A 26,510-nucleotide genomic window follows, 5' to 3' on the forward strand; every position below is an offset into this window, starting at 1 on the left:
CCTTTGTCATAGATAACTGCCCATATAAGTGTGAGTTTATTACTGGGCTCTCTGTTCTGTTCCCTTGATCAATTTGTCTGTTTTGTGCCAGTATCATACTGTTTTGATTACTGTAGCTTTGTAGTATAGTTTGAAATCAGGGCGTATCGTACCTCCAGCATTGTCCTTCTTTCTCAAGATTGTTTTGGCTATTAGGAATTTATTTTCTCACAGTTCTGGAGGCTAGAAGTCCAAGATCAAGGTGCCATCACGGTCAGTTTCTGAGGAGGACTCTCTTCCAGGCTTGTAGATGGCTGCCTTCTTGCTATGTCCTCACATGGCAGGGAACGAGAGAGAAAGCAAGCTCTCTGGTGTCTCTTCTTATAAGAGCACTATTCCCATCATGAGGGACCCACTCTCCTGATATCATCTAATCCTAATTGTATCCCACAGTCCTCATTTCCAAATGCCATCATATTGGAGGTTAGGGCTTCAACATACGAATTCTGGGGGGGGGGAGACAATTCAGAGCATTGCATTCCATCCTAGCCTCCCAAAATTCATGTCCTTCTCACAGGCAGAATACATTCATTCCATCCCAACAGCCCCAAAGTCTTAAGTCATTCAAGCATCAACTCTAAGGTCTGAAGTCCAAATTCTCATCTAAATCAGACGTGGGTGAGACTCAAGGTATGATTCATCCTGAGGCAATATTCCTCTCCAGCGGTGAAGCAGGCACATTATGTACTTGCAAAATACAATGGTGGGACAGGCCTAGGACAGATATTCCCATTCCAAAAGGGAGAAATCAGAAGGAAGAAAAGAGTAATGGGTCCCAAGCAAGTCCAAAGCCTAGCTAGACAAATTCTGTTGGATCTTAAAATTCAAGATTAATCCCCTTTGGCTCAGCATCCTACCTTCCAGGTCCACTGGGATGGCAGCATTACTCCAATGGCTCTGGGGATGGCCCCACCCCTCCAGCTCTGTTGTCCCCCATCCCCACAGCCTCGGTGGGGATCCCATCGCTGCACCTCTGCCAGGGTAGGGTGCCATAGGTGGTCCCATCCTTAAGGTTCTGGGCAGAGGCTATCTGACCTGTTGAAACCGAGGAAGTGGTTGATAAGCCTTCAGGATTATTTTTCCCTCTTCTTAAATGCTGCACATTTGCAGCATAATGGCTCTATCATGTCATCCTGTCAAATCCAAGAAGTCTGATGCCTTCCTTCATCTTATGTCCATTCCTTCATTTCAAACTGGCAGAGTTCCTACTCTTATAATTCCATAGACTCTTTATCAAATAGCTGTTCAGCCACACCCTTAGTGTTCTTTTTCAGAATGGATTTTCTCATTTTTTGAAATATGGATAGGCTGAGAATTTTCCAAATCTACAAGTTCTTGTTTGTTTTGCTTAACTATTCCTTCTTCAGTTCATCTCTCTCCATTCATATTTTCCTATAAAAGCAGTCATGAGGAACCAAGCTGCTCCTTCAACACTTTGCTTAGAAGTCTTCTCAGCTAAATATCCGATTTCATTGCTCAGAAGTTCTACATTCCACAGAACACTAGAACAAAGTTCAGCCAAGTTCTTTGCCACTTTATAACATGGATTGCCTTTCCTCCAGTTTCCAATAACACATTCCACATTTCCATCTGAGACCTTGTCAGAATTGCCCTTAACACCCATATTCCCAGCATGCATCTCAAAACTCTTCCCACCTCTACACATTATCTAGTTCCAAAGTTGCTTCTACACATTTAGGTATTTGGTACAGCAGTGCTTCACTTGTGGTGCCAAAATCTTAGATTGGGCTGCCAGAAAAAAATACCATAGACCTGGTGGCTTAAACAACAAAAATGTATTTTCTCACAATTCTGGAGGCTAGAAGTACATAGCAGTAAGCATAGTTATTCTAAAATCTGTGTCTAATAATTCCAATAGCTTAGATCCCTTTAGGTCTGTTTCTGTTATCTGTACTTTCTGCTGCTTGTTCAAATTGTCATGTCTCTTCATATACTGGATATCCTTGCTGTGTTCTGGAACTTGTTCATGAAAAATTGTGAAAATAAATTGAGGTCTAGGATGATGCCAACTTTCTCCAAAGGGAATTTAAGTGTTGTCCCTGACAGTTTCCTTGAGGCAACAAGAATCAAGGATCTTCTAAATTTGTTTTATGGGACTGAGGGTTTTTTTGATCTTTCAGATGATTAGAAGCTAAACTGTAGTGTATTCGAGGGGTGATTTACTTCCAGTGAACACTTTCTACTAGGGCATAACCTTATGGAGTCCCAGCCCAAATGGAGGAGGTTTACTAGGGACTCAACCTTGACTCCAGTTTTTGTCCCTCTAGTTTTGCAAAGCTCGTGAAAGTATTGCTCAGCTTTTCAGCCACATTTACTAGAATCTGCATATTCTCTAAGGAAAAAAATGGCTCCAAATGCCAGACTCAACTCAATGGATTTTTCTACTCATAAATTTTCCCCCAGAAATGCCTCACTATTTTATTACCTCTTTTGTCTTTAGCTGATTTAAAAATTTTGTTTTTAATCAGTAGTCCATGCCTACTGACCCTCTCACTAAATATTATGAAATAACCTCACATCTGTCCTTCCCTCTGAGAGAAGGAAGAGGAAGTGATATATACTATGGGGGCAACTAAGCATCATGTTCCAACCATTTAATAAAGTATTAAGAAGATACTGTATTAATTTATTGGTTAACCTTCCTTGCTGAGTGTCTGTAGCTAGCCTGGAAAGTAGGTTTTTTTTGAAACTATATTTTATAACCACAACATGCTTTACATAGTGAAAGTAAAATACGTTTCATTAAAACCTAAGTATAGAGCTTCCCTGGTGGCGCAGTGGTTAACAATCTGCCTGCCAATGCAGGGGACACAGGTTCAAGCCCTGGTCCAGGAAGATCCCACATGCTGCAGAGCAACCAAGCCTGTGCGCCACAACTACTGAGCCTGCACTCTGGAGCCCACGAGCCACAACTACTGAGCCCACGTGCCACAACTACTGAAGCCCACATGCCTAGAGCCCATGCTCCACAACAAGAGAAGCCACCGCAGTGAGAAGCCCGTGCACTGTAATGAAGAGTAGCCCCCACTCGCCACAGCTAGAGAAAGCCCACACCCAGCAACAAAGGCCCAGCGCAGCCAAAAATAAATAAATTAAATAAATTAATTTTTTAAAAAAACAACTTAAGTATAAAAGAAAGAATCACTTTAAAACTCTTATGGCTTGATTTCAAAGATCACTGTAGATGTCATAGAACAGGTGTTATACTCAGAAGTAAATGCAGATGTATTCAATTCAAACGATGTAAATTATTAATCTTATTGAATTGGCATGGAAGAAAAATGACTACCCCAACATTAAAGATGATTTATTTTTAATTTATATATTGGAGTATAGTTGATTAACAATGTTGTGTTAGTTTCAGGTGTACAGCAAAGTGATTGAGTTATACATATACATGTATCTCTTTGTTTTCAAATTCTTTTCCCATTTACGTTATTACAGAGTATTGAGCAGAGTTCCCTATGCTATACAGTAGATCCTTGTTGGCTATCTATTTTAAATATAGGAGTGTGTACATGTCAATCCCAAACTCCCCCCCACCATTCCCCACTGGTAACCATAAGTTCGTTCTCTAACTCTGTGAGTCTCTGTTTTATAAATAAGTTCATTTGTATCATCTTTTTAAAAATTCCACATATAAGCGATGTCATATGATATTTGTCTATCTCTGTCTGACTGACTTCACTTGGTATGATAATCTCCAGGTCCATCCATGTTGCTGTAAATGGCATTATTTCGTTCTTTTCTATGGCTGAGTAGTATTCCCTTGTATATATGAACCACATCTTTATGCATTCATCTGTCAATGGACATTTAGCTTGCTTCCATGTCTTGGCTATTGTAAACAGTGCTGCAATGAACATTGGGGTGCATGTATCCTTTTGGAGCATGGTTTTCTGCAGATATATGCCCAGGAGTGGGATTGCTGGATCATATGGTAATTCTATTTTTAGTTTTTGAAGGAACCTCCATACTGTTTTCTGTAGTGGCTACACCAGTTTACATTCCCACCAACAGTGTAGGAGGGTTTCCTTTTCTCCACACCCTCTCCAGCATTTATTTTTTGCAGATTTTTTGATGATGGCCTTTGTGATTGTTGTGAGGTGATATATCATGGTAGTTTTGATTTGCATCTCTCTAATTATTAGCATTGTTGAACATCTTTTCATGTGCCTCTTGGCCATCTATATGTTTTCTTTGGAGAAATGTCTCCTTAGGTCTTCTGCCCATTTTTTGATTGGGTTGTTTGTTTTTTTGATATTGAGCTGCATGAGCTGTTTGTAAATTTTGGAAACTAATCCCTTGTCGGTCGCATCATTTGCAAATATTTTCCCCCGGTCTGTGGGTTGTATTTTCACTTTGTTTATGGTTTCTTTTCCTGTGCAAAAGCCTTTGAGTTTAATTAGGTCCCATTTGTTTATTTTTGTTTTTATTTCCATTACTCTGGAGATGGGTTGAAAAAGGTATTGCTGCGATTTATGTCAGAGTGTTCTGCCTATGTTTTCCTCTAAGAGTTTTATAGTATCTGGTCTTACATTTAGGTCTTTAATACATTTTGAGTTTATTTTTGTGTATGGTGTTAGGGAGTATTCTAATTTCATTCTTTTTCATGCAGTCCAGTTTTCCCAGCACCACTTATTGAAGAGGCTGTCTTTTTTCCATTGTAAACTCTTGCCTCCCTTATTGTAGATTAATTGACCATAGGTGCATTTATTTCTGGGCTTTCTAAACTGTTCCATTGATTTATATTTCTGTTTTTGTGCCAGTACCATACTATCTTGATGACTGTAGCTTTGTAGTATAGTCTGAAGTTTGGGAGCCTGATTCCTCCAGCTCCGTTTTTCTTTCTCAGGATTGCTTTGGCTATTCAGGGTCTTTTGTGTTAACATGCAAATTTTAAAATGTTTTATTCTAGTTCTGTGAAAAATGCCATTGGTAATTTGATGGGGATTGTGTTGAATCTGTAGATTGCCTTGGGTAGTATAGTCATTTTGACAATACTGATTCTTCTAATCCAAGAACATGGTATAACTTCGCATCTGTTTGTGTCATCTTCGATTTCTTTCATCAGCGTCTTATAATTTTCAGAGTACAGGTCTTTTGTCTCCTTAGGTAGGTTTATTCCTAGGTATTTTACTCTTTTTGATGTGATGGTAAATGGGACTGTTTCTTTAATTTCTCTTTCTGATCTTTTGTTATTAATGTATAGAAATGCAACAGGTTTCTGTGCATTTTGTATCCTGTAACTTTACCAAATTAACTGATGAGCTCTGGTAGTTTTCTGGTAGCATCTCTTTATATATATATAAATTTATTTATTTTTGGCTGTGTTGGGTCTTCATTGCTGTGCGCAGGCTTTCTCTAGTTGCAGCGAGTGGGGGCTACTCTTCATTGTGGTGTGTGGGCTTCTCATCACCGTGGCTTCTCTTGTTGCAGAGCACGGGCTCTAGGCATGTGGGCTTTAGTAGTTGTGGCACGCGGGCTTAGTAGTTGTGGCTCACAGGCTCTAGAGTGCAGGCTCAGTAGTTGTGGCGCATGGGCTTAGTTGCTCTGTGGCATGTGGGATCTTCCTGGACCAAGGATCAAACCCATGTCCCCTGCATTGGCAGGCAGATTCTTAAGCACTGCACCACCAGGGAAGTCCCTTTTGAGAGCATCTTAAAAAGAGTTTCTATGTATAGTATCATGTCATCTGCAAAGAGTGACAGTTTTACTTCTCCAATTTGGATTCCCGTTATTTCTTTTTCTTCTCTGATTGCCGTGGCTAGGACTTCCAAAACTATGTTAAATAATAGTGGTGAGGGTGAACATCTTTGTCTTGTTCCTGATCTTAAAGAAAATGCTTTCAGCTTTTCAATTGTGAGTATGATGTTACCTGTAGGTTTGTCTTACATGGCCTTTATTCTGTTGAGGTAGGTTCCTCTATGCTCACTTTCTAGGGAGTTTTTATCATAAATCAGTGTTGAAGTTTGTCAAAAGCTTTTTCTGCATCTATTGAGACGATCATATGGTTTTTATTCTTCCGTTTCTTTTTTTTTTTTAAACATCTTTATTGGAGTATAATTGCTTTACAATGGTGTGTTAGTTTCTGCTTTATAACAAAGTGAATCAGTTATACATATACATATGTTCCCATATCTCTTCCCTCTTGCATCTCCCTCCCTCCCACCCTCCCCATCCCACCCCTCTAGGTGGTCACAAAGCACCGAGCTGATCTCCCTGTGCTATGCGGCTGCTTCCCACTAGCTATCTATTTTACATTTGGTAGTGTATGTATGTCCATGACACTCTCTCACCCTGTCACATCTCATCCCTCCCCCTCCCCATATCCTCAAGTCCATTCTCTAGTAGGTCTGTGTCTTTATTCCCGTCTTGCCACTAGGTTCTTCATGGCCTTTTTTTCCCCCTTAGATTCCATATATATGTGTTAGCATTACTGTATTTGTTTTTCTCTTTCTGACTTACTTCACTCTGTATGACAGACTCTAACTCCATCCACCTCATTACAAATACCTCCATTTCATTTCTTTTTATGGCTGAGTAATATTCCATTGTATATATGTGCCACATCTTCTTTATCCATTCATCCGATGATGGACACTTAGGTTGCTTCCATGTCCTGGCTATTGTAAATAGAGCTGCAATGAACATTTTGGTACATGACTCTTTTTGAACTATGGTTTTCTCAGGGTATATGCCCAGTTGTGGGATTGCTGGGTCGTATGGTAGTTCTATTTGTAGTTTTTTAAGGAACCTCCATACTGTTCTCCATAGTGGCTGTATCAATTTACATTCCCACCAACAGTGCAAGAGTGTTCCCTTTCCTCCACACCCTCTCCAGCATTTATTGTTTCTGGATTTTTTGATGATGGCCATTCTGACCGGTGTGAGATGATATCTCATTGTAGTTTTGATTTGCATTTCTCTAATGATTAATGATGTTGAGCATTCTTTCATGTGTCTGTTGGCAATCTGTATATCTTCTTTGGAGAAATGTCTATTTAGGTCTTCTGCCCATTTTTGGATTGGGTTGTTCGTTTTTTTGTTATTGAGCTGCATAAGCTGCTTGTGAATCTTGGAGATTACTCCTTTGTCAGTTGCTTCATTTGCAAATATTTTCTCCCATTCTGAGGGTTGTCTTTTGGTCTTGTTTATGGTTTCCTTTGCTGTGCAAAAGCTTTTAAGTTTCATTAGGTCCTATTTGTTTATTTGTGTGTTTATTTCCATTTCTCTAGGAGCTGGGTCAAAAAGAATCTTGCTGTGATTTATGTCATAGAGTGTTCTGCCTATGTTTTCCTCTAAGAGTTTGATAGTGTCTGGCCTTACACGTAGGTCTTTAATCCATTTTGAGTTTATTTTTGTGTGTGGTGTCAGGGAGTGTTCTAATTTCATACTTTTACATGTATCTGTCCAATTTTCCCAGCAACACTTATTGAAGAGGCTGTCTTTTCTCCACTGTATATGCTTGCCTCCTTTATCAAAGATAAGGTGACCATATGTGCATGGGTTTATCTCTGGGCTTTCTATCCTGTTCCATTGATCTATATTTCTGTTTTTGTGCCAGTACCAAACTGTCTTGATTACTGTAGCTTTTTAATATAGTCTGAAGTCAGGGAGCCTGATTCCTCCAGCTCCATTTTTTGTTCTCAAGATTGCTTTGGCTATTCGGGGACTTTTGTGTTTCCATACAAATTGTGAAATTTTTTGTTCTAGTTCTGTGAAAAATGGCAGTGGTAGTTTGATAGGGATTGCATTGAATCTGTAGATTGCTTTGGGTAGTAGAGTCATTTTCACAATGTTGATTCTTCTAATCCAAGAACACGGTATATCTCTCCATCTATTTGTATCATCTTTAATTTCTTTCATCAGTGTCTTATAATTTTCTGCATACAGGCCTTTTGTCTCCTTAGGTAGGTTTATTCCTAGATATTTTATTCTTTTTGTTGCAATGGTAAACGGGAGTGTTTTCTTAATTTCACTTTCAGATTTTTCGTCATTAGTGTATAGGAATGCAAGAGATTTCTGTGCATTAATTTTGTATCCTACTACTTTACCAAATTCATTGATTAGCTCTAGTAGTTTTCTGGTAGCATCTTTAGGATTCTCTATGTATAGTATCACGTCATCTGCAAACAGTGACAGCTTTACTTCTTCTTTTCCGATTTGGATTCCTTTTATTTCTTTTTCTTCTCTAATTGCTGTGGCTAACACTTCCAAAACTATGTTGAATAATAGTGGTGAGAGTGGGCAACCTTGTCTTGTTCCTGATCTTAGTGGAAATGGTTTCAGTTTTTCACCATTGAGGACAATGTTGGCTGTGGTTTTGTCATATATGGCCTTTATTATGTTGAGGAAAGTTCCCTCTATGCCTACTTTCTGCAGGGCTTTTATCATAAATGGGTGTTGAATTTTGTCGAAAGCTTTCTCTGCATCTATTGAGATGATCATATGGTTTTTCTCCTTCAATTTGTTAATATGGTGTATCACGTTGATTGATTTACGTATATTGAAGAATCCTTGCATTCCTGGGATAAACCCCACTTGATCATGGTGTATGATCCTTTTAATGTGCTGTTGGATTCTGTTTGCTAGTATTTTGTTGAAGATTTTTGCATCTATGTTCATCAGTGATATTGGCCTGTAGTTTTCTTTCTTTGTGACATCTTTGTCTGGTTTTGGTATCAGGGTGATGGTGGCCTTGTAGAATGAGTTGGGGAGTGTTCCTCCCTCTGCAATATTTTGGAAGAGTTTGAGAAGGATAGGTGTTAGCTCTTCTCTAAATATTTGATAGAATTCTCCTGTGAAGCCATCTGGTCCTGGGCTTTTGTTTGTTGGAAGATTTTTAATCACAGTTTCAATTTCAGTGCTTGTGATTGGTCTGTTCATATTTTCTATTTCTTCCTGGTTCAGTCTCGGCAGGTTGTGCATTTCTAAGAATCTGTCCATTTCTTCCAGGTTGTCCATTTTATTGGCATAGAGTTGCTTGTAGTAATCTCTCATGATCGTTTGTATTTCTGCAGTGTCAGTGGTTACTTCTCCTTTTTCGATTCTAATTCTATTGATTTGAGTCTTCTCCCTTTTTCTCTTGATGAGTCTGGCTAATGGTTTATCAATTTTGTTTATCTTCTCAAAGAGCCAGCTTTTAGTTTCATTGATTTTTGCTATTGTTTCCTTCATTTCTTTTTCATTTATTTCTGATCTGATCTTTATGATTTCTTTCCTTCTGCTAGCTTTGGGGTTTTTTTGTTCTTCTTTCTCTAATTGCTTCAGGTGCAAGGTTAGTTTGTTTATTCGAGATGTTTCCTGTTTCTTGAGGTAGGCTTGTATTGCTATAAACTTCCCTCTTAGAACTGCTTTTGCTGCGTCCCATAGGTTTTGGGTCGTCGTGTCTCCATTGTCATTTGTTTCTAGGTATGTTTTGATTTCCCCTTTGATTTCTTCAGTGATAACTTCGTTATTAAGTAGTGTATTGTGAAGCCTCCATGTGTTTGTATTTTTTTACAGATATTTTCTTGTAATTCATATCTAGTCTCATAGCATTGTGGTCGGAAAAGATACTTGATACGATTTCAATTTTCTTAAATTTACCAAGGCTTGATTTGTGACCCAAGATATGATCTATCCTGGAGAATGTTCCATGAGCACTTGAGAAAAATGTGTATTCTGTTGTTTTGGGGTGGAATGTCCTATAAATATCAATTAAGTCCATCTTGTTTAATGTATCATTTAAAGCTTGTGTTTCCTTATTTATTTTCATTTTGGATGATCTGTCCATTGGTGAAAGTGGGGTGTTAAAGCCCCCTGCTATGATTGTGTTGCTGTCGATTTCCCCTTTTATGGCTGTTAGTATTTGCCTTATGTATTGAGGTGCTCCTATGTTGGGTGCATAGATATTTACAATTGTTATACCTTCCTCTTGGATCGATCCCTTGATCATTATATAGTGTCCTTCTTTGTCTCTTGTAATAGTCTTTATTTTAAAGTCTATTTTGTCTGATATGAGAATTGCTACTCCAGCTTTCTTTTGATTTCCATTTGCATGGAATATCTTATTCCATCCCCTCACTTTCAGTCTGTATGTGTCTCTAGGTCTGAAGTGGGTCTCTCGTAGACAGCATATATATATATGGGTCTTGTTTTTGTATCCATTCAGCCAGTCTGTGTCTTTTGGTGGGAGCATTTAATCCATTTACATTTAAGGTAATTATCTATATGTATGTTCCTATTCCCATTTTCTTAAATGTTTTGGGTTTGTTATTGTAGGTGTTTTCCTTCTCTTGTGTTTCTTGCCTAGAGAAGTTCCTTTAGCATTTGTTGTAAAGCTGGTTTGGTGGTGCTGAACTCTCTCAGCTTTTGCTTGTCTGTAAAGGTTTTAATTTCTCCATCAAATCTGAATGAGATCCTTGCTGGGCAGAGTAATCTTGGGTGTAGGTTTTTCTCCTTCATCACTTTAAGTATATCCTGCCACTCCCTTCTGGCTTGCAGTTTCTGCTGAAAGATCAGCTGTTAACCTTATGGGGATTCCCTTGTGTGTTATTTGTTGTTTTTCCCTTGCTGCTTTTTATATGTTTCCTTTATATTTAATTTTTGACAGTTTGATTAATATGTGTCTTGGTGTGTTTCTCCTTGGGTTTATTCTGTATGGGACTCTCTGTGCTTCCAGGACTTGATTAACTATTTCCTTTCCCATGTTAGGGAAGTTTTCAACTATAATCTCTTCAAATATTTTCTCAGTCCCTTTCTTTTTCTCTTCTTCTTCTGGGACCCCTATAATTCGAATGTTGGTGTGTTTAATGTTGTCCCAGAGGTCTCTGAGATTGTCCTCAGTTCTTTTCATTCTTTTTTCTTTATCCTGCTCTGTAGTAGTTATTTCCACTATTTTATCTTCCAGGTCACTTATCCGTTCTTCTGCCTCAGTTATTCTGCTATTGATCCCATCTAGAGTATTTTTAATTTCATTTATTGTGTTTTTCATCATTGCTTGGTTCCTCTTTAGTTCTTCTACGTCCTTGTTAAATGTTTCTTACATTTTGTCTATTCTATTTCCAAGATTTTGGATCATCCTTACTATCATTATTCTGAATTCTTTTTCAGGTAGACTACCTATTTTCTCTTCATTTGTTAGGTCTGGTGTGTTTTGACCCTGCTCCTTCATCTGCTGTGTGTTTTTCTGTCGTCTCATTTTGCTTATCTTACTGTGTTTGGGGTCTCCTTTTCAGAGGCTGCAGGTTCATAGTTGCCGTTGTTTTTGGTATCTGTCCCCAGTGGCTAAGGTTGGTTCAGTGGGTTGTGTAGGCTTCCTGGTGGAGGGAACTAGTGCCTGTGTTCTGGTGGATGAGACTGGATCTTGTCTTTCTGGTGGGCATGTCCACGTCTGGTGGTGTATTTTGGGGTGTCTGTGGCCTTATTATGATTTTAGGCAGCCTCTCTGCTAATGGATGGGGCTGTGTTCCTGTCTTGCTAGTTGTTTGGCATAGGGTGTCCAGCACTGTAGCTTGCTGGTCGTTGAGTGAAGCTGGGTCTTGATGTTGAGATGGAGATCTCTGAGAGATTTTCGCCGTTTGGTATTACGTGGAGCTGGGAGGTCTCTTGTGGACCAGTGTCCTGAAGTTGGCTCTCCCACCTCAGAGGCACAGCCCTGATGCCTGGCTGGAGCACCAAGAGCCTTTCATCCACATGGCTCAGAGTAAAAGGGAGAAAAAATAGAAAGAAAGAAAGAGGATAAAATATAGTGAAGTAAAATAAAGCTATTATAAAGCAAAGCTATACAGACAAAATCTCACCCAGAAGCATATACATATACACTCACAAAAAAAGGAAAAGGGGGAAAATTAATATATCCTGCTCCCAAAGTCCATCTCCTGAATTTGGGATGATTCATTGTCTCTTCAGGTATTCAACAGATGCAGGCACATCAAGTTGTTTGTGGAGTTTTAATCCGCTGCTTCTGAGGCTGCTGGGAGAGATTTCCCTTTCTCTTCTTTGTTCGCACAGCTCCCGGGGTTCAGCTTTGGATTTGGACCCGCCTCTGCATGTAGGTCGCCTGAGGGCGTCTGTTCCCCGCCCAGACAGAACGGGGTTAAAGGAGCAGCTGCTTCGGGGGCTCTGGCTCACTCAGGCCGGGGGAGGGAGGGATATGGATGCGGGGCAAGCCTGCAGCAGCAGAGGCCGGCGTGATGTTGCAACAGCCTGAGGCGCGCCGTGCGTTCTCCCGGGGAAGTTGTTCCCGGATCACAGGAGCCTAGCCGTGGCGGGCTGCACCGGCTCCTGAGAGGGGCGGTGTGGAGAGTGACCTGTGCTCACACACAGGCTTTTTGGAGGCGGCAGCAGCAGCCCCAGCGTCTCACACCCGTCTCTGGGGTCCGCGCTGATTGCCGCGGCTCGCGCCCGTCTCTGGAGTTCATTTAGGCGGCACTCTGAATCCCCTCTCCTTGCGCGCCGCGAAACAAAGAGGCAAGAAAAAGTCTCTTGCCTCTTCGGCAGCTGCAGACTTTTTCCCGGACTCCCTCCTGGCTAGCTGTGGTGCATTAACCCCTTCAGGCTGTGTTCACGCCGCCAACCCCAGTCCTCTCCCTGGGATCCGACCGAAGCCCGAGCCTCAGCTCCCAGCCCCCGCCCCCCTAGGCGGGTGAGCAGACAAGCCTCTCGGGCTGGTGAGTGCTGCTCGGCACCGCTCCTCTGTGCAGAAATCTCTCCGCTTTTCCCTCTGTGCCCCTGTTGCTGTGGGGTCTGCGCTGATAGCTGCGGCTTGCACCCGTCTCTGGAGTTCGTTTAGGCGGCGCTCTGACTCCCCTCTCCTCGCGCACCAGGAAACAAAGAGGGAAGAAAAAGTCTCTTGCCTCTTCGGCAGCTGCAGACTTTTTCCCGGACTCCCTCCCGGCTAGCTGTGGTGCATTAACCCCTTCAGGCTGTGTTCACGCCGCCAACCCCAGTCCTCTCCCTGGGATCCGACCGAAGCCCGAGCCTCAGCTCCCAGCCCCCGCCCGCCCCGGCGGGTGAGCAGACAAGCCTCTTGGGCTGGTGAATGCTGCTCGGTGCCGAGCCTCTGTGCGGGAGTCTCTCCGCTTTGCCCTCCGCACCCCTGTGGCTGTGCTCTCCTCCTTGGCTCCGAAGCTTCCCCCCTCCGCCACCCGCAGTCTCCGCCCACGAAGGGGCTTCCTAGTGCGTGGAAATCTTTCCTCCTTCACAGCTCCCTCCCACTGGTGCAGGTCCTGTCCCTATTCTTTTGTCTCTGTTATTTCTTTTTTCTTTTGCCCTACCCAAGTACGGGGGGAGTTTCTTGCCTTTTGGGAGGTCTGACGTTTTCTGCCAGCGTTCAGTGGGTGTTCTGTAGGAGCAGTTCCACGTGTAGATGTATTTCTAATGTATCTGTGGGAAGGAAGGTGATCTCTGCATCTTACTCTTCCGCCATCTTCTTCTCCTCCTCTTCCGTTTCTTAATATGGTGTATCACATTGATTGATTTGCAAATATTAAAGAATCCTTGATCCCTGGATAAATACCACTTGATCATGGTGTATGATCCTTTTAATGTGTTGTTGGATTCTGTCTGCTAGTACTTTGTTGAGGATTTTTTTATCTATGTTCATCTGTGATATTGGCCTGTAAATTTTCTTTCTTTCTTTCTGTTTTTTTTGGTGTTATCTTTGTTTGGTTTTGGTATCAGGTTGATGTTGGCCTCATAGAATGAGTTTGGGAGTGTTCCTCCCTCTGCTGTATTTTGGAAGAGTATGAGAAGGATAGGTGTTAGCTCTTCTCTTAATGTTAGATAGAATTCACCTGTGACCTGCCATCTAGTCCTGGACTTTTGTTTGTTGCAAGTTTTTAAATCACAGTTTCAATTTCAGTACTTGTGATTGGCCTGTTCATATTTTCTATTTCTTCTTGGTTTAGTCTTGAGAGATTGTATCTTTCTAATAATTCGTCCATTTCTACTAGGTTGTCCATTTTGTTGGCATATAGTTGCCTGTAGTAGTCGCTTATGTTCCTGTGTATTTCTCTGGTGTCCATTGTAACTTCTCCTTTTTCATTTCTAATTTTATTGATTTGAGCCCTCTCCCTCTTTTTCTTGATGAGTCTGGTTAAAGGTTTATCAATTTTGTTTATCTTTTCAAAGAACCAGCTTTTAGTTTCATTGATCTTTTCTATTGTTTTCTTCATTTTTATTTCGTTTATTTCTGCGCTGATCTTTATGATTTCGTTCTTTCTACTAACTTTGGGTTTTGTTTGTTCTTCTTTCTCTAGTTGCTTTAGGTGTATGTTAGGTTGTTTATTTGAGATTTTTCTTGTTTCTTGAGGTATGATTGTATTGCTATAAAATTCCCTCTTAGAACTGCTTTTGCTGCATCCCATAGGTTTTTTTTTAATGTATGTGCATACATGTGTGTGTACAGAAGATTCTTTGAGTCAGAAACAAGGACCACTTACTACTCACAGAAATAGCATCAACTATAGCAATAGTGTGTGTCAGTTTCTTGAGTATCAGTTCTCACAACGGTGATTTGGTGAGGGCTAGATGGCACATGAACATGTTTTGGGGTACAATATGGATAAGGAACCCCATGGTGGGAAAGACAGACATTATATAGGGCTGCTGGATTCCTGTCCATATGAGAGAGAGAGAGAGAGAGAGAGGGAGGGAGAAAGAGAAAGAGAAACTTATCTTTGCTGTGGAGTACAAGAGAGTAAATTCCATTCCAGAGAGGGAGACTGATATTTTACTCTCCTGGGAGACGTCCTCTATCTGTGCTGTAAAAAAAGCTGCCCTCTCTGGATTGAAGTGTTTCAGAGGTTTTGGGTTGTTGTGCTTTTGTTTTCATTTGTCTCTAGGTATTTTTTATTTCCTCTTTGATTTCTTCAGTGATCCATTGGTTGTTTAATTGCATACTATTTAGCCTCCATGTGTTTGTGTTTTTTATAGTTTTTTTTCTTGTAGTTGATTTCTAATCCCATAGTGTTGTGGTCAGAAAAGATGCTTGATATGATTTCAGTTTTCTTAAATTTACTGAGGCTCACTTTGTGGCCCAGCATGTGATCAATCCTGGAGAAGAATGTGCACTTGAGAAGAATGTGTATTCTGCTGCTTCTGAATGGCATGCTCTATAAATATCAATTAAGTCCACCTGGTCTAATGTGTCATTTAAGGCCTGTGGTTCCTTATTGATTTTCTTTCTGGATGATCTGTGCATTGATGAAAGGGGGGTTTTAAAGTCCTCCACTATTATTATGTTGGGGATTTCTCCTTTAATGGCTGTTACTATTTGCCTTATATATTGAGGTCCACCTATGTTGGGTCCATACATATTTACAATTGTTGTATCTTCTTCTTGGATTAATCCCTTGATCATTATGTAGTGTCCTTCTTTGTCTCTTGTAATAGTCTTTATTTTAAAGTCTGTTTTGTTTGATATGAATATTGCTACTCCAGCTTTCTTTTGATTTCCATTTACATGGAATTCCTTTTTCCATTCCCTTACTTTCAGTCTGTATGTGTCCCTATATCTGAAATGGGTCTTTTGTAGACAGCATATATATGGGTCTTGTTTTTGTATCCATTCAGCCAGCCTGTGTCTTTTGGTTGTGGCATATAATCCATTTATTTTTAAGGTAAATATTGATATGTATTTTCTTATTGCCATTTTGTTAATTGTTTTGGATTTGTTTTTGTAGGTCTTTTTTCTTCCCTTCCTCTTTTGTTCCCTTCTCTTGTGATTTGATGACTGACTTTAGTGTTGTGTTTGGATTTCTTTTCTTTTTTGTGTGTTTATCTATTGTAGATTTTTGGTTTGCCATTCCCATGATGTTTTGATACAGCTGTCTATATATAAACAAAATTGTTTTGAGTTGCTGGTCTTTTAATTTCAAATGCATTTCCAATAGCCTGCATTTGTGCTCTCCTTTTCTCACGATTGCTGGTTTTGATATCCTATTTGTGTGTAGATGATTTCCTACCTTTACCATATGTTTGCCTTTACCGGTGAGTTTTTCCATTCATAATTTTCTTGTTTCTAATTGTGGCCTTTTCTTTTCCACCTAGAAAATTTCCTGCAGCATTTGTTGCAACGCTGGTCTGGTGGTACTGAATTCTCTTAGCTTTTGCTTGTCTGTAGAGCTTTTGATTTCTCTGTCAAATCTGAGAGCCTTGCTGGGTAGCTTATTCTTGGTTATTGGTTCTTCCTTTTCATCACTTTAAATATATCATGCGACTCCCCTCTGGCCTGCAGAGTTTCTGCTGAGAAATCAGCTGATAACCTTATGGGAATTTCCTTGTATGTTGTTTGTTGCTTTTAAGATTTTTTCTTTGTCTTTAATTTTGGTCAATTTCATCACTGTGTATCTTGGTGTATCCCTTCTTGGGTTTATTTTGCCTGGAACTCTCTGCACTTCCTGGACTTGGGTGACTGTTTCCTTTCCCATGTTAGGGAAGTTTTCAGCTATTAACTCTTCAAATATTTTCTCAGGTCCTTTCTCTCTCTTCTCCTTCTGGGACCCCTATAAAGCAAGTATGTTGGTATGTTTAGTGTTGTCCCAGAGGTCTCTTATACTGTCCTCATTTCTTCTCATTCTTTTTTCTTTATTCTGTTCCACAGCAGTGATTTCCACCATTCTTTCTTCCAGCTCACTTATCTGTTCTTCTGCCTCAGTTATTCTGTTATTGATTCCTTCTCATGTATCTTTCATTTCAGTTATTGTATTGTTCATCTCTGTTTGTTCTTTAAAGCTTCTAGCTCTTTGTTAAACACTTCTTGTATCTTCTCAATCTGTGCCTCCATTCTTTTTCTGAGATCTTGGGTCATCTTTACTATCATTACTCTGAATTCTTTTTCAGGTAGACTGCCTATCTCCCCTTCACTTAGTTGTTCTTCTGGAGTTTTATCTTGTTCCTTTATCTGGGACATATTCCTCTACTGTCTCATTTTGTCTAACTTTCTGTAATTGCGGTTTCTGTTCCGCAGGCTGCAGGGTTGTAGTTCTTCTTGCTTCTGCTGCCTGCCCCCTGGTGGATGAGGCTAAGAGGCTTGTGTAGGCTTCTTGGTGGGAGGGACTGGTTTCTGCCCAGTGGTGGGTGGAGCTGGCTCTTGTCCCTCTGATGGGCAGGGCCATGTCAAGGGGTGTGTTTATCAGGCAGCTGTGTGCTCAGGAAGACTTTAAGCAGCCTGTCTGCTGATGGGTGGGGCTGTGTTCCCGCCCTGTTGGTTGGCCTGAGGTGTCCCAGCACTGGAGCCTACAGGCTGTTGGGTGGGGCCAGGTCTTGGTGAGAAAATGGTGGCCTCCAGGAGGGCTCACGCCAATGAGTACTCCCCAGAACTACTGCTGCCAGTGTCTTTGTGCCTGCAGTAAGCCACAGGTGCCCGCCTCCACAGGAGACCCTCCAATACTAGCAGGTAAAACTACCCAGTCTCTTATGAGGTTACTGCTTTTCTCCCTGGTGCACACGAGACGCTGTGTGCACCCTCCAAGAGTGGAGTTTGTTTCCCCCAGTCCCGTGGAATTCCTGTGATCAAACCATGATGGCCTTCAAAGCCAGGTTCTCTGGGGGCTCCTCCTCCCATTGCCAGACCCCCAGGCTGGGGAGCCTGACATGGGGCTCAGAACCTTCATTCCTGTGGGTGAACTTGTGTGGTAAACTTATTTTCCAGTTTGTGGGTCACCCACCTGGCATGTATGGGATTTGACTTTATCATGGTCCTCCTACCATCTCGTTGTGGCTTTTTCTTTGTCTTTGGATGTAGGGTATCTTTTTTGGTAAGTTCCAGTGTTCTTTTGTCAATTGTTGTTCAGCAGTTAGTTGTGACTTCAGTGTTTCCATAAGAAGAGGTGAACTCATGTCCTTCTACTCTGCCATCTTGTCTCAGCTGTGTGTCTAGGCTCATTGTTATAATTTTTACTATTGCCTTAAGTTAGCCCCCATCATCTCCTATCTTCCACCAGAAAGCTGGGTCTGTTTATATGTCCAGAGAATGCTGTGATATGCTGTCCAGATCACTGTTTCAGGACCAAGGCACTCAATTCTTCATCTGCATGGAGAATTGGCTAGCAATGCCATGCACCTGAGCTCTTCCCAGTGCATACTCTCAGCTTCCTTCACTCACTCTCCAACATCAACCAGATGATAGGGAGAGACCCAAGGGACCTGACAGAGGAACTGCATTTCTAAGGCTGGTTTTTGACAATAATAAGATAGGCAAAACACTTTGATCCTTGAATTTATGTTACATAGATAGTGTATAACATTATATGTAAATACATGGCTTATATCTTCAGTGATTTCAGAGGTTATTTCATTATTAATGAAAAACAAAGGATTTTCTGCTGTAATTTACAGCCATAGTTTGGTATTTAAGAATTCTTTATCAGTTTTCCCTCTACTCTCTTTCTTAACTGCCCCCTCATCTGAAACTTCCTTCCATGTGCCTCTCTGAGACTTAAGGTCCCAATAGATTTCCCTGCAGAAGGTCTCTTGGTCACATGTTCATGGGTAAACCTCAAGTGAAGCGAAATTATTTGTTTAAGATTATATAGTTAGAGGTAGAGCTACCAACACCCAAACCTTCTCAGTGCCAGGTGCAAATTTCCCCCTAAAGCCTTAGTGCCTTCCCTAACCTGAGAGCATACCCTCAAGGCCAAAATAGCAGATGATGTGCCTCTACCATGGGAGGGTTAAGGGAGAAGGTAGAGGCAAAAGGTTCACTCCGTTTCCCCTTCTCATGAGAATTTTACTTTGAACTGACCCTCTAGCTCTGTTTTCCAGTAATGTGATAAGGTGGTACGTGTCAACTGTGTTACTAAGCAACACTACTTAAGGTGAAAACGACCCCTGATTGGAACTAGCATCTGACTTGGAGGAATTATAAATAAGTTATTGATACCTAACAGGAAACTGTAACTTTGAGGTTTCCTGAGTGTGCTGACTTTTGTAACTGGGCAAATCCATTACGGGAGACCCTGGAAACTATGCTGATGGAATTATTACAAGAGATACTGGCCCAGGAGCATGTAAACCAGGGCAGCTCCTGCACCCACCCAATGCACCTGGTCTCTTTTCCTTGCACCTGAGCTTTGTAACCTGGGGGCTAAAGGAAACAGCTATGTGGTCTTCTGTGTGGATTCAGTGAGAGCTCCCACAGGAAGAGAAACAAACACCTAATGCTGCCCTGCTAGAAGCTGTGGGTCCTGTATTATTTCTGTCTTTCTGAGTAGAGTGATACTCAAATCATACCAAATATGGCCTATGTTAGTCTTGTGAGTATGAATGTTTAGTTGCACCTAAGACCAGGCCCCTGGTTGATACTGCAGAGGGCATCAGGGCTAAAATTGGGCAGGCTGTGCCTCATGCCACGTTTATAGCTAGAACAGTGCGATGTGGAGTTAGACAAGGTGCCCCCTAAGAACAAGCTTTTTTTTTTTTAATAACACTGACACATTTTGTAGCTTTATCTGTGACAGCATACAGTCATATGCTAAAAGAACCTATAAAAGTAATTTTGAGTCCCGTTTTCTGGTCACAAGAGTCCAACTGCTGTCATATCAACTCTGTTCTCTAACACTTTCAATAGCAGATTCCATAGAAATGCACTAATTTTTCCCCCTGTATTCCCCCATTCAATCTGGGCTGCCATAATCAGACAGACAGAAAGCACGAGGACACTTTTTTCTTGCATCTGTAGTGGAAACCTCAGCAGACAGTAACTGCTTCAGGCCTGTCAAATAGATGCATGACATGCACCAGTTTAAATGGGAATGCCTCACTTTCCATGTTAGGATTGTTAGAGTACAGCACAGAGCCGAATGGTGCTGCTTGTCCTCCTCTCTACTTCCAGTTGAAAGATCAAACTCACCTTAGCTGTTTTGCTCATTTTCAGTTTCTCCCTCAAGTAGCTCAGTGTCTGATGCTTGCTGTTGCTCAACAGAATGCTTCTCGAGCATGTCTTCCGTGTGCCTGTGGATGACCTGATGGGCTGCGAGGATGTGCTTCTGCTGTGCATTCCTCACTGTGCCAAAGGGACAGAAGACTTATTACTCCGCAAGTTGGAACATATCATTCCCAAAGATTCTCAAGAGAGTAGTGACAGAAATGGTAACTTTGCAAACCACATATTCTCTTACTTAAGCCTGACTGGATTAAAGAAAAATTACCTGCTCTCTGTTTTGGAAGGATACATTCCAAGGGTAACTCAACCCAAATCTTACTATTGCTGCTCCCCCTGTTCCGCTCTCTGCTCAGTCCAGTCCTGCTCCTCCCCACCAGGTTTGCCTCCATTCTGCTGCTTGGCAGCTTCCCTCACCTGGAATGCCTGCACTCTAAATCCTGCCCTTCTGCAAAGCCCAGCCCAAGTCCCAGCTCCTCCAGGAAGTCTCCTTTGACTGAGTCAGCCCACATTTACCATGACCACACTTGAGTTTGTACAAACCTATTGAGCACTGAAGTATTTCATGTGAGTTACATTTTGTTTACCTAGATTGTAAATGAGTGACATAAAGGTAAAGACCTTGTTTCATACTTCTCTTTGAGCCTTAGTCCCTAATATGAAGGGTACTTGTTGAATGATGAGTTTCTGAGCTCCTGGCTTTAAAAGTTGGTCCTAGTTCCACATTCTAAGAATATTTATTACCAAGACTTAGTACATTAAGCATCCCGTTTGCCTTGGAAAGAAAGAGGTAATTGTGATGATGATGATGATGATGACAGCAGTTAGCACTTGTCCTTACTTTGTGCCAGGCACTGTTTTAAGCAGTTGGCATATACTTACTCATTTAAGCCACCCACAACCCTAAAAGAGAGTATTATTAATATCCCCATTTTCCGACGCGGCAACTGAGACACAGAGAGATTAGGTAATTTGCCTAGTCATGCAGCTAGTAAAGCATAATAAGCAGTACTGTGGATTCTGTGCTATTGAGGTGTCAGCTAGTTTATATAGGGTAAATCACATAGCAACTTACAACACTTCAGAGCAGTATGGTTGAAAGAATGGGGACTTTGGAGCCACACAGACCGTGGTACAATCTGCAAACTGTATAATGTCTCTAAGCACTAATTTCCGTAACTGAAATATGAGAACACATCTATAGATGTTGTAAGAAATTTAAATAAGGTATTTCTAAAAATGCTTATTTAGTACATTGTCTGGAACTTAGTATGCATTTAAACCTTGGTAGTTACTATTATTTTCATCTGTATAAAGGTCTTCAATGTCATTCCCCTCCATGAACTTTTAGAAAAATGAGAGTTGGTGGATTAGGAAGACTCTGAGCTCACCTCCTCTCATGGGCACACCAAAATTACTATTTACAGAGAAACTATTGATGAGAAAGATCAGAACCTACCAGAAAAGACCTCTACAACTAAAGATATAAAGAAAGAACCTCAATAAGATGGGTAGGATGGGTGGAGTTGTGGTATAGTCAAGAGCCATACCCCTGGTAGGCAACCTACAAACAGGAAAATAACTAGAATTGCAGAGGTTCTCCCCAAGGAGTGAGGGGTCTGAGCCCCACATTGGGCTCCACAGCCCAGGGGTCCTGCACTGGAAAGATGAGGAGTACCCACAATATTTGGCTTTGAAGGCTAGTGGGGCTTTCTTTCAGGAGACCCTGTGGGCTGTGGGATATAGAGACTCCACTCTTAAAAGGTACACACAAAATCTTATACACTGTGGCACCCAGGGCAGAAGCAGTAATTTGAAAGGACCCTGGGTCAGACCCACCCACGGATCTTGGCAAGTTTCCTGGGGTGATAGGAGGCAACTGGACCTCACCCTGGGGACACAGACACTCATGGTAACCATTTTGGGGAGCTTGTTCTACCACATGGACACTGGTGCTGGTGAGCACCATTTTGTAAACCTCCCTCTAGCTAGCTCATCAGCCTCAGGACCCAGTACTGCCCACACCCACCAGCCTGTAGGCACTGGTACTGGAATGCCTCAGGCCAAGCGACTAGCTGGGCAGGGACACAGCCCCACCCACCAGTGGGCAGGTTGCCTTAAAACACCCTGAGCCCACAGCCACTCATGGACATGGCCCTGTCCACCAGAGCGCACAAGCACTAGAACTGGGACCCCCAGGGCCTGCAGCAAGAGACCTTGGGACCTGGCTCAACCCATCAGTAGGCTGGCACCAACCCCAGACCTGCTGGGCCCCAGCCCCACCCACCAGCAGGCCAATACCAGCTCTGAGACACTTTGGGCCCCTCAGCCAGCCTCCCCAGAATCTGGCCCCACTCACCAGACATGGAATGGATAAACAACAAGGTCCTACTGTAAAGCATAGGGAACTATATTCAATATCCTGTGATAAACCATAATGGAAAAGAATGTAAAAAGAGAATGTATATATATGTATAACTGAATCATTTTGCTGTACAGCAGAAATTAACACAACATTGTAAATCAACTATTCTTCAATAAAAAGATAAGGCAGAACAGCAACAAAAAAAGGAACTCTAGAGAAGAACGGATGAACAGAGTGAGAGGTTAGAAGTTTTTAACAAAGAGTTAGAAAATATAAAGAACCAAATAGATGAAAATATAATAACTGAAATGAAAAATACACTAGAAGGAATCAACAGTAGATTAAGTAATACAGAGGAATGGATCAGCAAGCTGTAAGACAGAGTAGTGGAAATCATTCAAGCTGAATAGAAAAAAAGAATAAAAAGAAATGAGGACAGTTAAAGAGACCTCTGGGAAAACATCACACATACTAACATTTACATTACAGGGGTCCCAGAAGGAGAAGACAAGAGAAAGGGACGAAGAACATACGTGAAGACAAAACAGCTGCAAACTTCCCTAACCTGTGAAATGAAACAAACATGCAAGTCTAGCAAGCACGGAGAGTCCCAAACATGATCAACCCAAAGAGGACCACACCAAAACACTCTGTAATTAAAATGGCAAAAATCAAAGATGATAAAGGGATATTATTAAAAGTAGCAAGGGAAAAGCAACAAGTTATGTACTAGGGAACTCCCATAAGGCTATCAGATGACTTTTCAGCAGAAACTCTGCAGGTCAGAAAAGTGTGGCAAGATAGAGCTGAAGTGATGAAAGGGAAAACCTACAACCAAGAATACTCTACTTGGCAAGTCTTTCATTCAGATTTGATGGAGAGATCAAAAGTTTTACAGACAGGCAAAAGCTAAAAGAGTTCAGTACCACCAAATCAGCTTTACAAGAAATGTTAAAGGGAATTCTCTAAGTGAAAAAGAAAAGGCCACAACTAGAAACATGAAAATTATGAAAAGAAAAAGCTCATTGGTAAAGGTAAGTATATAGTTAAGGTAGTAAATCAACCACATACAAAGCTAGTAGGAGGGTTAAAAGACAAAAGTAGTAAAATCACCTATATCCACAATAAGCAGTTAAGGGATGCACAAAACTAGATATAAAATATGATGACAAAAACAGTAATTGTGAAGGGAGGGGAGTAAAAATGCAGAGTTGTTAAAATGTGTTAGAAATTAAGAGATAAGCACTTAAAATAATCATATATAGATACAGATAGACCTATCTACATCTATGTATAAACCTAATGGTAACCATAAACCAAAAATCTATAATAGATACACAAAAAAAAGAGACAGGGAGCCAAACAACACTGAAAACAATCATCAAATCACAAGGGAAGAGAAGGAAAGAAGAAAGGAACAAAAAAATTACAAAAAACAACCCCAAAGCAATTAAAAAATGGCAATACCTACCTGTCTATAATTACTTTAAATGTAAATGGACTAAATTCTCTAATCAAAAGACATACAGTGACTGAATGTATACAAAAATAAGAGCCATATATATACTGCCTACAAGAGACTCAGTTGAGATCTAAAGACACACACAGACTGAAAGTGAGAGGATGGAAAAAGGTATTACATGCACAAAGAAATCAACAGGAAGCAGGGGTGCAATACTTATATCAGACAAAATAGACATTAAAACAAAGACTGTTAGAAGAGCCAAAGAAGGAGACATTACATAATAATCAAGGGATTAATCCAAGAAGAAAACATAACAGTTCTAAATATATATGCACCCAACATAGGAACACTTAAACATATATTAACAGACATAAAGGGAGAAAATCAACAGTAGCACATAATACTAGGAACTTTGTGTGTGTGTGTTAAAGAATTTACTAATTTATTTTACAGCAAGACCTATAATATGGGTCCCTCTGTCACAGGCAATGAAAACAGGCAATCCCTACTGAGGAATGAAATTATTCAGAAATTTCTCTGCAATGAAATACAAACAGATTTTCTGCAAGAATAGTTTTCTCTTCATCTAGAAATTTACATACTTATAGAAAACCCACAGACATTTTAATCTTTGCTCTCTCTTTTGACTCCATCTAGGTTTCCAATACAGTAAGTCCCCTACATGTGAACCTTCAAGTTGCGAACTTCCAAAGATGCGAAAATGCCCGTGTGCCAACTGTTGCACTGTTACACTATACTTTTTGAAGTACTGTACTGTAAGATTAAAAATGTTTTCTATATTTTTTGTGTTTTTTATGTATTATTTGTGTGAAAAGTATTATAAACCTATTACAGTACAGTACTATATAGCTGATCATGTTAGTTGGGTACCTAGGCTAACTTTGTCGGACTTAAGAACAAACTGGACTTACGAATGTGCTCTCGGAATGGAACTCGTTTGTATGTAGGGGACTTACTGTACTAGGGACTTTAACACCCTACTTACATCAATGGACAGATCATCCACACAGAAAATTAATAAGGAAACACTGGCCTAAACGTCACACTAGACCAGATGGACTAAATAGATATTTATATAGAACACGTATTCCAAAAGCAGCAGAATACACATTCTTTGCAAGTGCACGTGAAACATTCTCCAGGATAAATTACATGCTAGGCCACAAAACAAGTCTCAGTAAATTTAAGAAAACTGAAATCTTATCAAGCATCTTTTCTGATCACAGCTCTATGAGACTAGAAACCAACTACAAGAAAAAACAGCAAAAAAACATGTGGAGGCCAAACACTATGCCACTAAACAACCAATGGATCACTGAAGGGATCACTGAAGAAATCAAAGAAGAAATTTTAAAAAAATACATGGAGACAAATGAAATAAAAAATGCAGTGATCTGAAATCTCTGGGATGCAGCAAAAGCAGCTCTAAGAGGAAAGTTTATAGTGATACAGGCCTACTTCAGGAAAGAAAAGTCTCAAATAAAGAACCTAACCTTACACCTAAAGCAACTAGAAAAAGAAGAACAAAGAAAAGTTAGTAGAAGGAAAGAAATCATAAAGATCCGTGCAGAAATAAATAAAATAGAGCCTATTTCTTAAAAAGTAGAAAAGATTAATGAAACTAAGAGCTGTTTCTTTGAAAAGATAAACAAAATTGATAAATCCTTTATGCAACTCATCAAGAAAAAAAGAAAGGGCCCAAGTAAATAACATCAGAAATGAGAAAGGGAAGCAACTATATGGCAATAAAATGGACAACCTGGAAGAAATGGACAAATTCTTAGAAAGGTATAACCTTCCAATACTGAACCAGGAAGAAATAGAAAATATAAACAGACCAATCACAAGTAATGAAATTGAAAATGTAATTAAAAATCTTCCAAGAAACAAAAGTCCAGGACCAGATGGCTTCACAGGTGAATTCTATCAAACATTTAGAGAAGAGCTAACACCTATCCTTCTCAAACTCTTCCAAAAAATTGCAGAGAGAGAAACACTCCCAAGATTATTCTACAAGGCCACCATCACCCTGATACCAAAACCAAAGATATCACACACAAAAAATAAAATTACAGACCAATATCACTGATGAACATAGATGCAAAAATCCTCAACAAAATACTAGCAATCAGAATCCAACAACACATTAAAAGGATCATACACAATAATCAAGTGGGATTTATCCCAGGGAAACAAGGATTCTTCAATATTATGCAAATCAATCAGTGTGATACACCATATTAACAAATTAAAGAATAAAAACCATATGATCATCTCAGTAGATGCAGAAAAAGCTTTTGACAAAATTCAACACCATTTATGATAAAAACTCCAGAAAATGGGCATAGAGGGAACCTAGTTCAACATAATAAAGGCCATATATGACAAACCCACAGCAAACATTCTCAAAGGTGAAAAACTGAAAGCATTTCCTCTAAAATGAGGAAAAAGACAAAGATGTCCACTCTTACCACTATTATTCAACATAGTTTTGGAAGTTCTAGCCATGGTCATCAGAGAAAAAAAAGAAAAGCAATACAAATTGGAAAAGAAAAAGTAAAACTGTCACTGTTTGCAGATGACATGATAATATACCTAAAAACTCCTAAAGATGCCACCAGAAAACTACTAGAGCTAATCGATGAATTTGGTAAAGTTACAGGATACAAAACTAATACACAGAAATCTCTTGCATTCCTATACACTAACAACAAATGATCAGAAGAAGA

At 40.4% G+C, this 26,510-nt stretch overlaps 1 protein-coding gene across 12 annotated transcripts in view; it reads right to left on the minus strand.

Moving 5' to 3' along the window:
* Window positions 1-26,510, minus strand: part of CFAP91 (cilia and flagella associated protein 91) — a 147,105-nt gene that overhangs the window by 8,874 nt on the left and 111,721 nt on the right. For 7 of the 12 annotated variants that reach the window (XR_014263002.1, XM_082460042.1, XM_082460040.1 and 4 more), the window contains one exon: window positions 19,901-20,053. Coding sequence is in view for 6 of the 12 variants with exons in the window: in XM_082460042.1 (XP_082316168.1) it covers window positions 19,902-20,053 (152 nt within the window). In the remaining 6 variants the exon portion in view is untranslated. Of the gene's footprint in view, window positions 1-152; window positions 312-896; window positions 1,075-19,900; window positions 20,054-26,510 lie in introns of all 12 variants that reach the window. The other 5 variants (XR_014263006.1, XR_014263007.1, XR_014263003.1 and 2 more) reach the window with 3 other exon arrangements.

This window comes from Balaenoptera physalus, assembly GCF_965194825.1.
Source record: "Balaenoptera physalus genome assembly, chromosome: 4".
Lineage (NCBI taxonomy): Eukaryota > Metazoa > Chordata > Mammalia > Artiodactyla > Balaenopteridae > Balaenoptera > Balaenoptera physalus.